Genomic DNA, 13653 nt, shown 5'->3' with positions numbered 1-13653 from the left:
CCTCCAATTTTGGTGTCATCTGCAAACTTACTAAATGTACCTCTTATGCTCGCATCCAAATCATTTATGTAAATGAAAAAAGTAGTGGACCCAGCACTGATCCTTGTGGCACTCCACTAGTCACAGTCTGAAAAACAACCCTCCACCACCACCCTCTGTCTTCTACCTTTGAGCCAGTTCTGTATCCAAATGGCTAGTTCTTCTTGTATTCCATGAGATCTAACCTTGCTAATCAGTCTCCCAAGGGGAACCTTGTCGAATGCCTTACTGAAGTCCATATAGATCACATCTACTGTTCTGCCCTCATCAGTCTTCTTTGTTACTTCTTCAAAAAACTCAATCAAGTTTGTGAGACAGGATTTCCCATGCACAAAGCCATGTTGACTATCCCTAATCAGTCCTTGCCTTTCCAAATACACGTACACCCTGTCCCTCAGATTCCCTCCAACAACTTGCCCACCACTGAGGTTAAGGTCACCGGTCTATAGTTCCCTGGCTTGTCTTTACAACTCTTCTTAAACAGTGGCACCACATTTGCCAACCTCCAGTCTTCAGGCACCTCACCTGTGACTATTGATGATACAAAAATCTCAGCAAGAGGCCCAGCAATCACTTCTCTAGCTTCCCACAGAGCTCTAGGGTACACCTGATCAGGTCCTGGGGATTTATCCACCTTTAACCGTTTCAAGACATCCAGCACTTTCTCCTCTGTAATCTGGACATTTTGCAAGATGTCACCATCTATTTTCCTACAGTCTATATCTTCCACATCCTTTTCCACAGTAAATACTGATGCAAAATTCTCGTTTATTATCTCCCCCATTTTCTGTGGCTCCACACAAAGGTCGCCTTGCTGATCTCTGAAGGGCCCTATTCTCTCCCTAGTTACACTTCTGTCCTTAATATATTTGTAAAAACCCTTTGGATTCTCCTTAATTCTATTTGCCAAAGCTATCTCATGTCCCCGTTTTGCCCGCCTGATTTCCCCCTGAAGTATACTCCTACTTCCTTTGTACTCTTCTAAGGATTCACTCGATCTATCCAGTCTATACCTGACATATGCTTCCTTCTTTTTCTTAACCAAACCCTCAATTTCTTTAGTCATCCAGCATTCCCTATACCTACCAGCCTTCCCTTTCACCCTGACAGGAATATACTGTCTCTAGATTCTTGTTATCTCATTTCTAGAGGCTTCTCATTTTCCAGCCGTCCCTTTACCTGCGAACATCTGTATCCAATCAGCTTTCGAAAATTCTTGCCTAATACCGTCAAAATTGGCCCTTCTCCAATTTAGAACTTTTAGATTTGGTCTATCCTTTTCCATCACTATTTTAATATTAATCAAATTCTTTCAAAATTCCTTTTTGCTCAAAGACATTCAAGTCCACAACCAGGGAATGAAAAGTCTGTGACAGATAGCAGACCCTCAACCTCTATGATTTTGCCTGTTATGAGAAGGAAGTTCTGCAAGTTCTGTAGACTAATGTCATACAAATGTGTTGGCATAAAGGGAATAGATGAAGCAGTATCAGCCAAAGTATATATATTTCTATTTTACATCTTTTTCTCCCTACCATGCCACTAGTGAATGTGCTTGGGTCTGCAAATCTCATTCATTATATTTTTTTTTAAAATAAAGGTGGCTTGCAGAGTACTGAAGAGCTATGCAGACAGTGAAAGACAGTATGTTACAGGTGGCACTATGATTGGAGGTGTCAACAAACTACATGAGAAGTACTGTGCAGATCTCTTCGGTAACATTACATTGCAACCTGCACCTTGTCATAGGGATTCTGTTTGTCAGCAGCCCCAGCATGGACCCTCTTCAAAGTCCTCAGGATTTCTTTGACCATTGGTTAAATAATAAATTTATACACTGATCTGGTTCATTAATGTCTTTTACAGAAGAAAACCTGTTGACCTTCTTTAATTTGGCCAACAAAACTCCAGACCCAAAACAATGGGACTGATCCTTAACTATCATCTGCACAATGAGAGGTAGAATGCTGGCCTAGCTAGTGACACCCATATCCCATGTACAGACAAAACAAATTCATTCATTACGAATAACAGCTCTAAGAGGATAAGATTTGCAAGATAAGACTGACTTCTCATGAAGTCCCATGCTTGAAAGGAATGCAAAATAAAGAGTTAGACAAGATCAGCCTGACAAATCTCTTAACTTGCCAAGAGCTAAAGTTAAATGCCATAAGGAATGAAATGTAATAGTCCTGTTGATAACTTGACCAGACAATTGGGCAAGGGTAAGGTCTGATTTAAAATTCACTTAAATAACAGGAATTTGTTGATGGTTTTGAAGCTTTAGTGTTTGCATCAATTCTTGTTCAATGTTTCTCTTTTCAAGGACAAAACAGCTCAATTTCTCAAATGCATATGAATGCGCCCAGTCTCACAATCAAAAGGACCATGGGCTGAATTTTATCATCATTATACAAAGGTATGGGAGACTGGAGGTAAAATGCTAGGGGAAAGCATCAGGAAAAGAGATGGATATTTTCTGCCACCTTAGCAACTCAGCTGGTTGTTGAGTGGCCAACTGTAGCAGTTAAATGCTCAATGCAGGTCACCTGCCCTCACTGCCATCTGCCATTTTACCAGTGTCTGAAGAGACCATTATCATAAGGGGAGACTGGCAAATGATCTGTGAGAGCTTTCAAGCAGATTCCCCTTTGATTGGGGTGTGTATGCGCGTGTGTGTCACACACACACTTCCTTTAATGGCTGCTCAATGATATACCATGAGACCCCTGGAAACAATGGCCACGCTGGCTGCTAAAACATCGCCACTGAACAGTGCACCCTATAATCACTGGGGCCTCCCACACACGGCCCCAGCCCCTTCCTCACAAACCAGCTTAGCTGAGAGCATCTCAGAGATACTCCCTACTTCCTGTCACATAAGCAGCAACTACCTCTGTGGTACCACTGCCAAGACTGATAAACTACTAGCCCTCAGATTAGACTGGCAGCTCTGGTTAGCTCTATTGGACAGCTAACCTCAAATAAAATGCTCACCCAGCAAAGTCCCAGTGCAGTCTGAATGGAATTGGACCACGATTACAGATGGGTCCGATGGTGAACTTCTAATCTCACAAGTGGATGGTGTCATTTTGTAATTACTTTACTTTGGGTAAAATTTAAAAAAAAGTCTCCAACTAATTCATTTTCATAAACTAGTTTTTAAAAAGTCATACCAAGTTTGCAGCATGGTCCTGACGGATGACATAATCAAATGCAAATAACATTTCAAACTAACTAATCCTTGAGAAACTTTCTTAACTTGTGCAATAGGAAGACTACACAGTTTCCTTTTTATGGTAACTTCTGCATATTGTTACCGTAAACTCTAAAAGCATGCTTTTACATCAGAAACTGCAACTAAATTGATATTGAACTTATCTTCAATCCAAAAAGAAATGAGGTAGGATTTCCTGAAACAGGCATCTCTGACACCTCCCTCCCCTTCCTGGACCTCTGGATTAGTGGTGCTGAAAGAGCACAGCAGTTCAGGCAGCATCCAAGGAGCAGCGAAATCGATGTTTCGGGCAAAAGTCCTTCATCAGGAATAAAGGCAGAGAGCCTGAAGCGTGGAGAGATAATCTAGAGGAGGGTGGGGATGGGGAGAAAGTAGCATAGAGTACAATAGGTGAGTGGGGGAGGGGATGAAGGTGATAGGTCAGGGAGGAGAGGGTGGAGTGGATAGGTGAAAAAGGAGATAGGCTTTCACTGCTCCTTGGATGCTGCCTGAACTGCTGTGCTCTTTCAGAGCAAGTTAAAAGTGTGCAGTTGAGGTCTGCTTGCCCAATCCAAAGCCTAGTAACCCAGTAACACCACTGTTACTGATGGTCACTGCTGCTGTTGCAGGACAAAGGAGAGGATGTCCACCTGATCAGACACCCTGATGGACAGTGGTACTTTATATAGATTAAAAAATTGCAACAAGGAGGCAAGCTCAATTGATTGAGTGCAGGCACCCTCTAGCAGAATGCCAACGAGGGGCAAGCTCATGCCATGCAGCATGGAGCAGCTATAGACAGCACCTCTCCCCTTCCCTGGAACCCACTGAGAAAACCATCTGGAGCTAAGAGTTGCTTCTTAATTTGTATAATTAGCCACTCAGTAGGTGACTACACTGCTGGCGTTCCCACCTCTGGTAATAGGTTACAATGTTAGCAAAACACTGGACTCCCCTCTCAATGTCTTCTGTCAGCACCTTTCCAGCCCTCCTGCCTTCCAAATTGGATGTTGCCAATGCTACGGAGACAATCAAAGACGCTTATTTTTCAGACAACTTCTTCTGAAATTCTACAGTCTAGAGGCTAATCAACAATTACACATTTAGTCACAGACAATAATGTTTTACAGAGCTGACATTTGTAGATATTGAGGGCAATCAATGAAAGCTCACTCAAATGCACATACCATTATACTAAACTTAAGACCTGTGCAATGCACCATAATTTCTAATGAATCCCCAAAGATTCGTCAGCAAAAAATGATCTATCACCATGATTTTGCATAGTAACTAATCGGTTACTTGAAACTATTATTGCAAAAATGATGTTCTTTTGGCAAGCAAGATAGTCATTTTCATGGCTGTGACATGACCTTTCTGTTCACCACAGTGACCATAATTAATACTGATCCTGATTGTTTTAAACTGCCTTTAGTTATTTTATTTGGAATGAGTGAAGCTATTCTGTGATCCAATAGATTATTTAGAACCTTTCCAACTATGTGTCAATTTGGGTCAGAGATAGTAATGGAGTCTAAGGTTAGAAGGCTATGGATTTAAGATCTACCCCAGAACATGATCTCGGTGGACATTTCTAATTCACCTCCTTAGAATGCTGTGTTTCTAATTATGCATTAACTTAAGAGCTTGCTTTTCTAAACTGAATATTTTACTTTCACCTAAGCATTCCAAGAAGAATACATGGACTCCGTTTGGCAAATAATTAGCTCTCAATGTGTCCTTAAACTAATTACTTAGTTATTTGTCACTTGTTAGTAATTGACATGTTCTGCAAAAAACAAAATGAAGGCAAATTAGTTGGCTATGAAATGCTTTGGGACGTCCTGACTGAGGTTTTGAAAGGCAATATATAAATCCAAGCTTTTATTTTCCCAAGAAGATAAATAACATAAAAACGAACCCAGACCAAGGTGGCATCAAGAAAACACAAGGTTAAAATAGTTATTTGTTTTCCTGGAGGCTCTTCCTGAGATTCTCCGAAGGGTTAGTTTATGTTACTCAGGGCTTTTTTTCTTGGTTTCACATTCACACTAATTCCCTTTTTAGATGTTGCAATATATTACCTTCTGTGTTTAGGTTGCTTTTTTTTTAAAATCAGAGTTTCTGTTTTTTTAGAAAATGTAGGACAAATATTGTTGTTATTGCCTTTTTAAACTTAAAATGAACAAATAAGGGCCTGGCTCTTTTGATAGGAAGATAAATGAATTGTTGATTATGCATGATTAGAGCAGTACACAAGAATAATGCGAAAGTCCTGACACAGCTGATTCCACAGGAATTGCCTGAGAAGCTGAAATTTCCAATGAACTAACTGGCATCTTCAAAGAAGTCACGAATTCTGAGTCAGATGCTTCGGAGTATTTCAACTTACTCATTTGAATAATTAGCCAGAAAATGTTAGAGGAATTAAACCTGCTGTAACTCCTGGATAACTATAAAACTAACACTCAACTACCCCCACCCAATTTCCCACTTACTCAGTCCCCAATTACACCCCTGACAATCCACAACACCCGATTTTTCCCTCAAGCTGCCCCTTGATAAGAACCATATCCCCCATCATAACCTGACCTCTAAATCCCCTACCTTCTAGGCTTGATGCACCCTACCCTCCCTCCCCCCGCCTACTGTAATCAAACCACACATACTCCATTTCCAAAAGGAAAATACTAACAATCGGAACGAGGTAACTTATTGAGAATGAATCTCAGATCTGCACCCGTGTCAACATTAATTACAAGTGATTCACATTAGAGTATTCTTTGGAATTATTTTGCAAATTTCAAGTTTCTTCCTCCTTAACACTTCTGTGTAAAGTGAGTGTTGACAATGTCAGGATACTGGCTTACAAAATTTCCAACAGTGCAAGAAGGAGTAGACCCAGATATAAATTCTACAGCACTAAAGTAACCACCAGATAACAAATTAATTCACATACAGTTCACATTTCTGTCATTTGTTTCCAAGCTAATGCACCTCCTCACATGATCATCTGTGCATTAATGAGACATATATTGGAACTCTTCCATACAGAAGCTTGACATAAAGGTTGCTAACTCACTAACTATATCCCTTCATGTCATACTTTTTACACTGGACATTGAAGTCTGCACACTAATATAAAAACAAACAGAGGTACACTGGATGTCTGAAATAACTTTAATGTAATGTATTTCCACAGCTTGATAGATCAGATTAAACTATAATCCAGGTTTTTTTTACACATAGATTTAAAAAAAAAACTTTTGATTTCAAAAACAAATTCCATCTTCAAATCAAAGGCCCTCCATCTGACAAAGGGGCAGGACTCCGAAAGTTTGTGATTTCAAATAAACCTGTTGGACTATAATCTAATGTCGTGTGACTTCCAACTATGGGTAAGATATTTGGCTCAGTTTATGCAAACGTATACATGGCAGAGTGAGATGGTCTCCTGAGTGCTACTATAGACAGTGAGATGACATAAGGGATATTTGAACTTACAAAGAAACAGAATTAGTGTTGAGGCCCCAGATTAAGTGTTTTTGTCACAAATGCACAAAGCTAGAACCTTTTAACCAGGTGGTTGCGACACTTCTTTTTTTAACAGTGCTAAAACAAAGAGGATACACAAAAGGATCCCTCAAACATATCAATTTTTTTGATAGAGAGCTAAGTGAGCCATTATTTTTAAAAAATAGGTTAACATCAAGAATACTGTTAATTCAAGAAGCTATGAAACTATTGAACAAGTCAGAAAAAAGTGGTTAAGAACTAATTTGAACATTTAAGTCACAAATGGCCAGCATTATATAACACCAGCTTCTAAAAGAAGCAAGATGTATTCATCAGGAGCAGAGTAACGACATAAGCTACCCCACCTCCTAACATTCCTTCCAAGTATCATCACCCAACTCACTCAGAAGCAACAATTCTCAACCCCGCAGTCACTCACTCCTGCACTCTCCCTGGCAGTTTCTTTCATCCTACTTGCCCCTACAGTCTCACTCTCCCCCACAGATCATTCCCACTCCTCTGCTGACTCTGCCAATCTCTCTCTCCACCTCAACTGAACCCAGCTGTCTCTTCCTCTTTCTGTATGTCTATCTCCCTTTCACTCATAGTCTCTCACTATCACGCCATTGCTCTGGAGCACAGGTTCAGTAATTTTCCACAGACTTTTTGGGGGATAGTTTCAAGAGTGAATTCCCCAGCAGACCTATGTATCTTAGAAAATATTCTTGAAAAGGAAAACAAAATCTCTGGGGCTTTTCTTTTCTTGTCCATGGAATGGGTACATCGCTGAAAGGGTAAATCACCGCCTGCCATGCATTATAAATACATACACCTGCTACCTTGTCAATTTATCTTGCTAGTGATCAATGACTTTTGGCAATTTTGGCCTTGGGACTGGGGTATGGACTGATTGTTGGCCAGACTCTGGAGTGTACATTGGCTGGCTGGTAGCTTCGTGTAACCAGTAACTAGGTTAGTGAGAGGCAAGTCACAGAAGGATGAAGTTCTATAATTGATAGCCATAAGGATACAAACCATTTTCTTTCAATGTAAACAGAGCCATCCCTGGTGAAAGTATACATATGCTTCCTGCTTACCAAGATGGAAGATAGTACCAGATAGCGCACAAAAATCTGGCACTGAATAACTGAACTTGCGCATTATGATACAATTAGTTGCAGAACTACATGCAGTTCGGATGAGGAAAGTGGAGTATTGCAATACATCCATCTCCCCTAAAATTAATAAATCAGGGATACATTTCCATGTATTTGTTCCTAGTTACTGAAAATTACTTTAAAATGCCCAAGTCTTATTTTACTATTGGTCTAGTAACAGTATTAAACAATAAAAACATTACAACAATTCAGCAGAAAGGCTTTTGCTCTGTAAAATGTACAATTGCTAATATGTACTTCAATAATATTAACTTTGACAGTTATTAAAATAAAATACAGCCACTAATATGCACAAAGTTTTGTACGTATTCCATCCTTTTCTGAGATGTAACAATAAATTAGGGGCTTAGAGTGGCAGAGCAGCTCAACAGCATAATTTTCATAGAAGAATGTTCCACTTAATAAATGTAAATGTTGAACTAAATGTTTCAGAATGGCAGTATAGCAATAATGAGATTCAAGGTTATGAGCCAAGTGCTGGAAAGTGGAACAAGTTTAGAGTTAGAGTGAGAAAATATGAGGACCAGTAAGGGAGAGAATGACGGAAGGAGGAAAGGGACTGCTGGATTGTCAGCAAGGTTGAACTTGAATAGCGTTTGTGTGAGTACAAACTCGATGGGCCAAAGGACTCTTCCATACTGTACAATTCTGATTCTAGTTCAATTTTTATAAGATATGATAACCCCAAAAAATCATCAGATCAGAGTTCTAATTTTATGTCACAAGTATTTAAACAAAATGACTCGTTTGAGAATAAAACAATTTACATCTTCTGCTTAACACACCTAATCTCTAGGTACATTGGAAATATGTCATCAAACTTTGAAAACTATCATTAGAGCTTATTGTCAAGAACATCTTGATGATTGGGATAAAGGAATTCCTTTCTTACTGTCTGAAGTTGGTGTGCTCCTAATGGGTCCATGGATTCAATCCTTTTGAACAAATATATGCTCATGGGGTGAGAAGAATATTCAAAATAAAGGAAAATTGAGACTAAGCCTCCATACCATGCTTGGAGTTTCAGAGAGAAACTAACCAAATCAGATAAGTTAACCAAAAAGCATTTGAAGAGAGCTCAACAAACAATGAAACCTATAACATATGGGATACTTGCCTTCATTAGCTAAGGGTTTAAGAGCAAGGAGGTGATGTTAGAACTGTATAAAAAGTTGTTTTTTCCACAGTAAAAGTATTGTGTGCAACTCTGAAACCCACAGTATAAGAGAGATGTTAATATAAGAGGATGCAGAGATATTTAATGTTTAATTTAAAAATTAAAAACTTAAGGCATTCGAGGCTAGAGACCAAGTGCTGGAAAATGGGAATACAATAGTTTTTTAACTGGCTAGACTCAATAGGTCAAAGAGTCTTTTGTATGCTATAGACCTTTATGACTGTATAATAACAGAACAATGTTATCTCATAACCTTCATACAAGTTAAGGTTTGTCCAATTCAGCAAAGCAGATCATGTACCATGATCTCTCAAACAACAGCCCACCTTCATATCTGAAAAGCACACAGAATTCTTCTATCATATTTCCCATTCACTGTCCTACCAAGATCTAAACTTAATTCATGCTTGACATCAACTGTTATAGAAGACAAAATAGGATCACTTCCTGTTTATTAGGTGCATGTCATGCAACTCTGAATTTAATATGGTAACTGCACAGAACCTCACAACTTGTGCTCGGAACTCAAACAAGCCAAATGAAGCCATCCAGCACAACTTTTATTTTTTGTTACTTTGATCTATGAGTAATACACAATAACATCAATGCATTGTGGTCACATTTCACTTGTCTGGAGAATTAATCTTGATCTTAGATTGCTTTGTTAGCCTCTGCCACTCATTTTCAAGTTGTGATGTCCAACACTGTATCCATTATGAAAAAATGATAATTTCAGTAAGCAATACATTCAACAGCCCAAGATCTTAGGTTAAAAAAAAGCCCTCATGTCAAATGCATGAATTCTTAACACCAAAGTTATTCACACCAAACAATCATGATCACACATCTCTTTCACCACATTTCAAGTTAGCAAATAATGGCCCAATGAACTGAGAGTTTAGTGTTGAAGGTGACCTTCAGCCAAGTCCAAAAATAACCATTTTAGATAGTAATTAATATTGTATGATTATTCAAAAAATATTGCTCAAAATCTGACACTAATTATACTGAATTAAAGGCAGCAATGTTACAAAGATTGTCTTAAAGTGTTAAACAGTTTTCTTTCGCAAAAGCCAAAAATGAATCATTTATGAACGTACCAATTTGATCAATTGATTCTTCTTGATCGGTGCACAAATAGCCTAATACTATAAGTCCAAAGGCACAGAAAATTCAACGTAATCTCAGATTTTGTTTATTAAGCTCTCACAGTTACGATCCTGAACCTGAATGTTAGGAACATTATTCGACTTCTTCAGTCAAACCAAATATTTATTTTTTGCAGCACTCACCTCTTCCTGGATTTAGGCACGTTACAATTAACGTGTAAATTTGTACTATTACAATTCTTATGTTTTAACAAACCCCAACTTCATCCATTCAAATGAATGTTACTGTGATCATTACTCATTGTTTCAAGTCTGCATGAGTAGTAGCTTAATGAACCACGAATGCACCAAACATTACATATCCACAAGTTGTTAGCTCAGGTTTGTAAATAAAAAATAATGAAACAAAGTAAATTAGTGTTCCACATTAATGATTTTTGTTGCAAGTATCACTTTTTCCTCTTAAAAATGCTATTAGGAACCCCACTGGCTGTGTCACATAATAAAAATTACATTATACCATCTAACAATTTTCTTACTGTGAACTGTTCTTTCTCTTGCCTTGCATCAACTTCTGTGACACAACTACTCCGTACCAACATTTTCTCTATAGTCCTTGAAATTAGCACCATTTTAATTTAATAGAGCCAAATCAATCCATTTAACATCAGACAAGCATTAGAAGTACAGTCACTCTGAAGGATCAGGGAACACCATCCATTTATTCCATTGCCAACACAGTCATGTTGCACTTACATAAGGCATGTATACTGGCTTTTTTAAAAATAAAGCCCCTTTGATGTCTGCAGCTATTTTGAAGACTCTATAGAACTAGGTGACTTCTCTCCATTACGTGCTGAGATTTTTCTGCATTTTTCTGACTTCTGCAACATCAGAGTATCAAAATTGCATAGTATAGAAAGCATTATGGTCATGTGATGTTTTGTGCTTTGACAAATAACAATGAAAAGAAAGTATGGGGGGGGGTGTTCTCAAACTGAATAATAGCTTAAAAATGAATTCAAAGATAATTCAGTCTCTGCTACCCTTCTTTATCTTTAAGTAATTATTTGCAGAACAATACAACAGAGAGCTCAAAATCAGATTGTGTTTGATCCAAGTTGTTTGGTAGCAAAGGGTGAAGAGTCAAAAGAGCAGTACCAGGACATGTGGAAATTGCATTATACAGATCCTTATCTTAATGGCACTGCCATCCATTTCTGCTGTAAAAGGTAAATATTAATGCCACAGGGTTGTAAACTATTCTTTAGAACTAGTTATTATAAAACCTTTATTTACCCTAAAATGTTTTTTTACTAATCAGGCTACAGCAGCCTTGCCAAAAACATCCAAACACAATCTCAAAATAGTTACAATAACTGAGCTGTGTAAATGATTCAAAATAGTGTGTACTACAAGACTGTACAATTTAGCTATTCTCAATTTGATCATCACGCTTGAAACAATTGTCACCCATTAATTTCACTCTTACAAGAAATAATGAAAAATACTGGTCAGACTCAATTATCATAACAATATCAGGCACATAAACGCAAATATAGTGAAGTCAAATGTAAAATGTCAAATCTCTGGAAAATTCCAGCGAAATTTAATGCACATATCTGCAGAATAAATATCAACCTTTTATCGTGACTGAAAAGAGAAATGATCGCTCCCTCATGTCGAGTAATCACATTTGACAAACAGGCAATGTAAAGAATTGGGATTAGGGATGAAACAATAGCGTGCTGTTTACCATTTGAAATATAATATCAGATGTATAAAGCTCAATGTATGAATGCTCGTGACAAGTATTTGAAAACAAAACTTTCTTTATAATGGCAATTTTTCATACCGTTTTCGATTGGTTTGTAATATATTTTAGCAATTATATTACTTTTTATCGGTTTTGCTTGAACGTTTTCTTCAAAATCCTACAATTGAATTTCAGCAGGGCTTATTCAAATATACGGGGCACGACTGCCGAACAATATACACGTCCCTCCACTGATCCTTTAACAATAGTTAAACAGCAGTCTTCTGTTTGGTCTAGTTCACAGAATTTAAAACAAAACCCTGTATAAAATCTGAGGGCTGGTACCAGAATATTGAGAAATTATCTGCGTTTTGTGCCATGATTTTCCAGTTTACCTTGATGATGCTGCTCCTCCGAGGGATGCCAGCTTTTCCATCTTGGGATGAGGCTGTTGCTGGTGAAGGTGTGAACGTCTCAGCTCCGGGACTGGATGGCAGGACTGCCCCCGCTGCAACAACCGGCTCCTCTCCCACACAGTCCCCGTTTGAGACTGCTTCAACTCCCTCCTTTTTGGCCGAGGAGGGCGAAGCAGAACATGAAGGCACCAGAGACGGGACACCACGTTCCGCCTTTCCTTCCGCCATGGCTTTCTCTTTCTTATTATATAAAAAATTAAAACAACTTACACAAAAAAAAAGAAATAAAAAACCCTCTTAAAAAGGTATGCTTTCAACTCTTTAAATCCCGATTGCCTGTATTGTGCATGGCGTAATATTGTTTTTTTTTAAAAAAAATCAAGATCCAAAATGTGTTGCAAACCTCCCGCTACAATAGTAAGTGACAGTCCCTCCTGTGTACGGAACTGCTGCCACCAACCGAAACCCTTCTCAGCTCGCCAACACCAGAAAACAACATGTACCAAAAAAGCCGCAGCATTTACATTTCAGCGCCTCTGATCTTATCTCCACCAATCCATGACAGGGATATGTCTGAGTTGCAGACATGGAACATTGAAAGCAGCAGCAGCAGCAGCAGCAGCGCTGCAGAGTCCGGGGCAGCGCTGACAGCTCCGCTGCCCGTCTCCCCGGTGACAGGCTCGCGCTCCCCTCCGCGTGATTGACAATCCAGGGGCCGCCGCTTCCCTGCGAGCTGAGAGTGGGGAGAGGTGGGGGCGGGGCTAACACCTGTCAATCATCCTGCCAGGCGGTGACTCCTGTCAGCAAGCCAACACCTGATGGGAACAATCGGCCGAGACTCCTCCCTCCCCCAGGCCCGTGCCCGCTGTGCGCGCTCCACCGCCTTATCGCCGCCCACCCAGCGGACCCCGCGCCCGGACGATGACGCTGATTGGCCGCTGTGTCACAATCGCGGACGTTCCAAGGGATCGCTCGCCGGTGATTGGCCCGTTGACCCAATGTCGGAAGACAATCGCAGTGCAGCGGCAGTAACTCCCATTGAGTCGTCAAAGTTTCATTGCACACTGATAGGGGAACTGAGAATTTCAAAATGTACCTCCCTCCAGAAGCAAAGTCCAGTTGTGCAATTTATTCTGAAGTTCAACATCCGGTGTCAAGTTCCTGCCAACAATAACTTGCAATGAAAGTTTAACAAAGGGAATCACATCTGCCCTAAATGCCCAGTTTCAGTCAGAATGATTAACG

General features: G+C 39.4%; 1 protein-coding gene across 2 annotated transcripts in view; it reads right to left on the bottom strand.

Moving 5' to 3' along the window:
- plcl2 (phospholipase C like 2) overlaps positions 1-13102 on the bottom strand; it is a 288390-nt gene extending 275288 nt beyond the window's left edge. Inside the window, exon 1 of one of the 2 annotated variants that reach the window (XM_087987268.1) lies at positions 12388-13102. In XM_087987268.1, the coding sequence (XP_087843394.1) occupies positions 12388-12636 (249 nt within the window). In that variant the 5' untranslated portion in view covers positions 12637-13102. The remainder of the gene's footprint in view (positions 1-12387) is intronic. The other variant, XM_087987269.1, reaches the window with a different exon arrangement.
- Positions 13103-13653: the final 551 nt, after the last annotated feature.

Source organism: Chiloscyllium plagiosum, unplaced genomic scaffold, assembly GCF_037043375.1.
Source record: "Chiloscyllium plagiosum isolate Xiang-an unplaced genomic scaffold, Cpla_swu_hap1 HiC_scaffold_5, whole genome shotgun sequence".
Taxonomy (NCBI): domain Eukaryota; kingdom Metazoa; phylum Chordata; class Chondrichthyes; order Orectolobiformes; family Hemiscylliidae; genus Chiloscyllium; species Chiloscyllium plagiosum.
The sequence above is the reverse complement of the archived record's forward strand: the minus strand, read 5'-3'. Positions and strand labels throughout refer to the sequence as shown.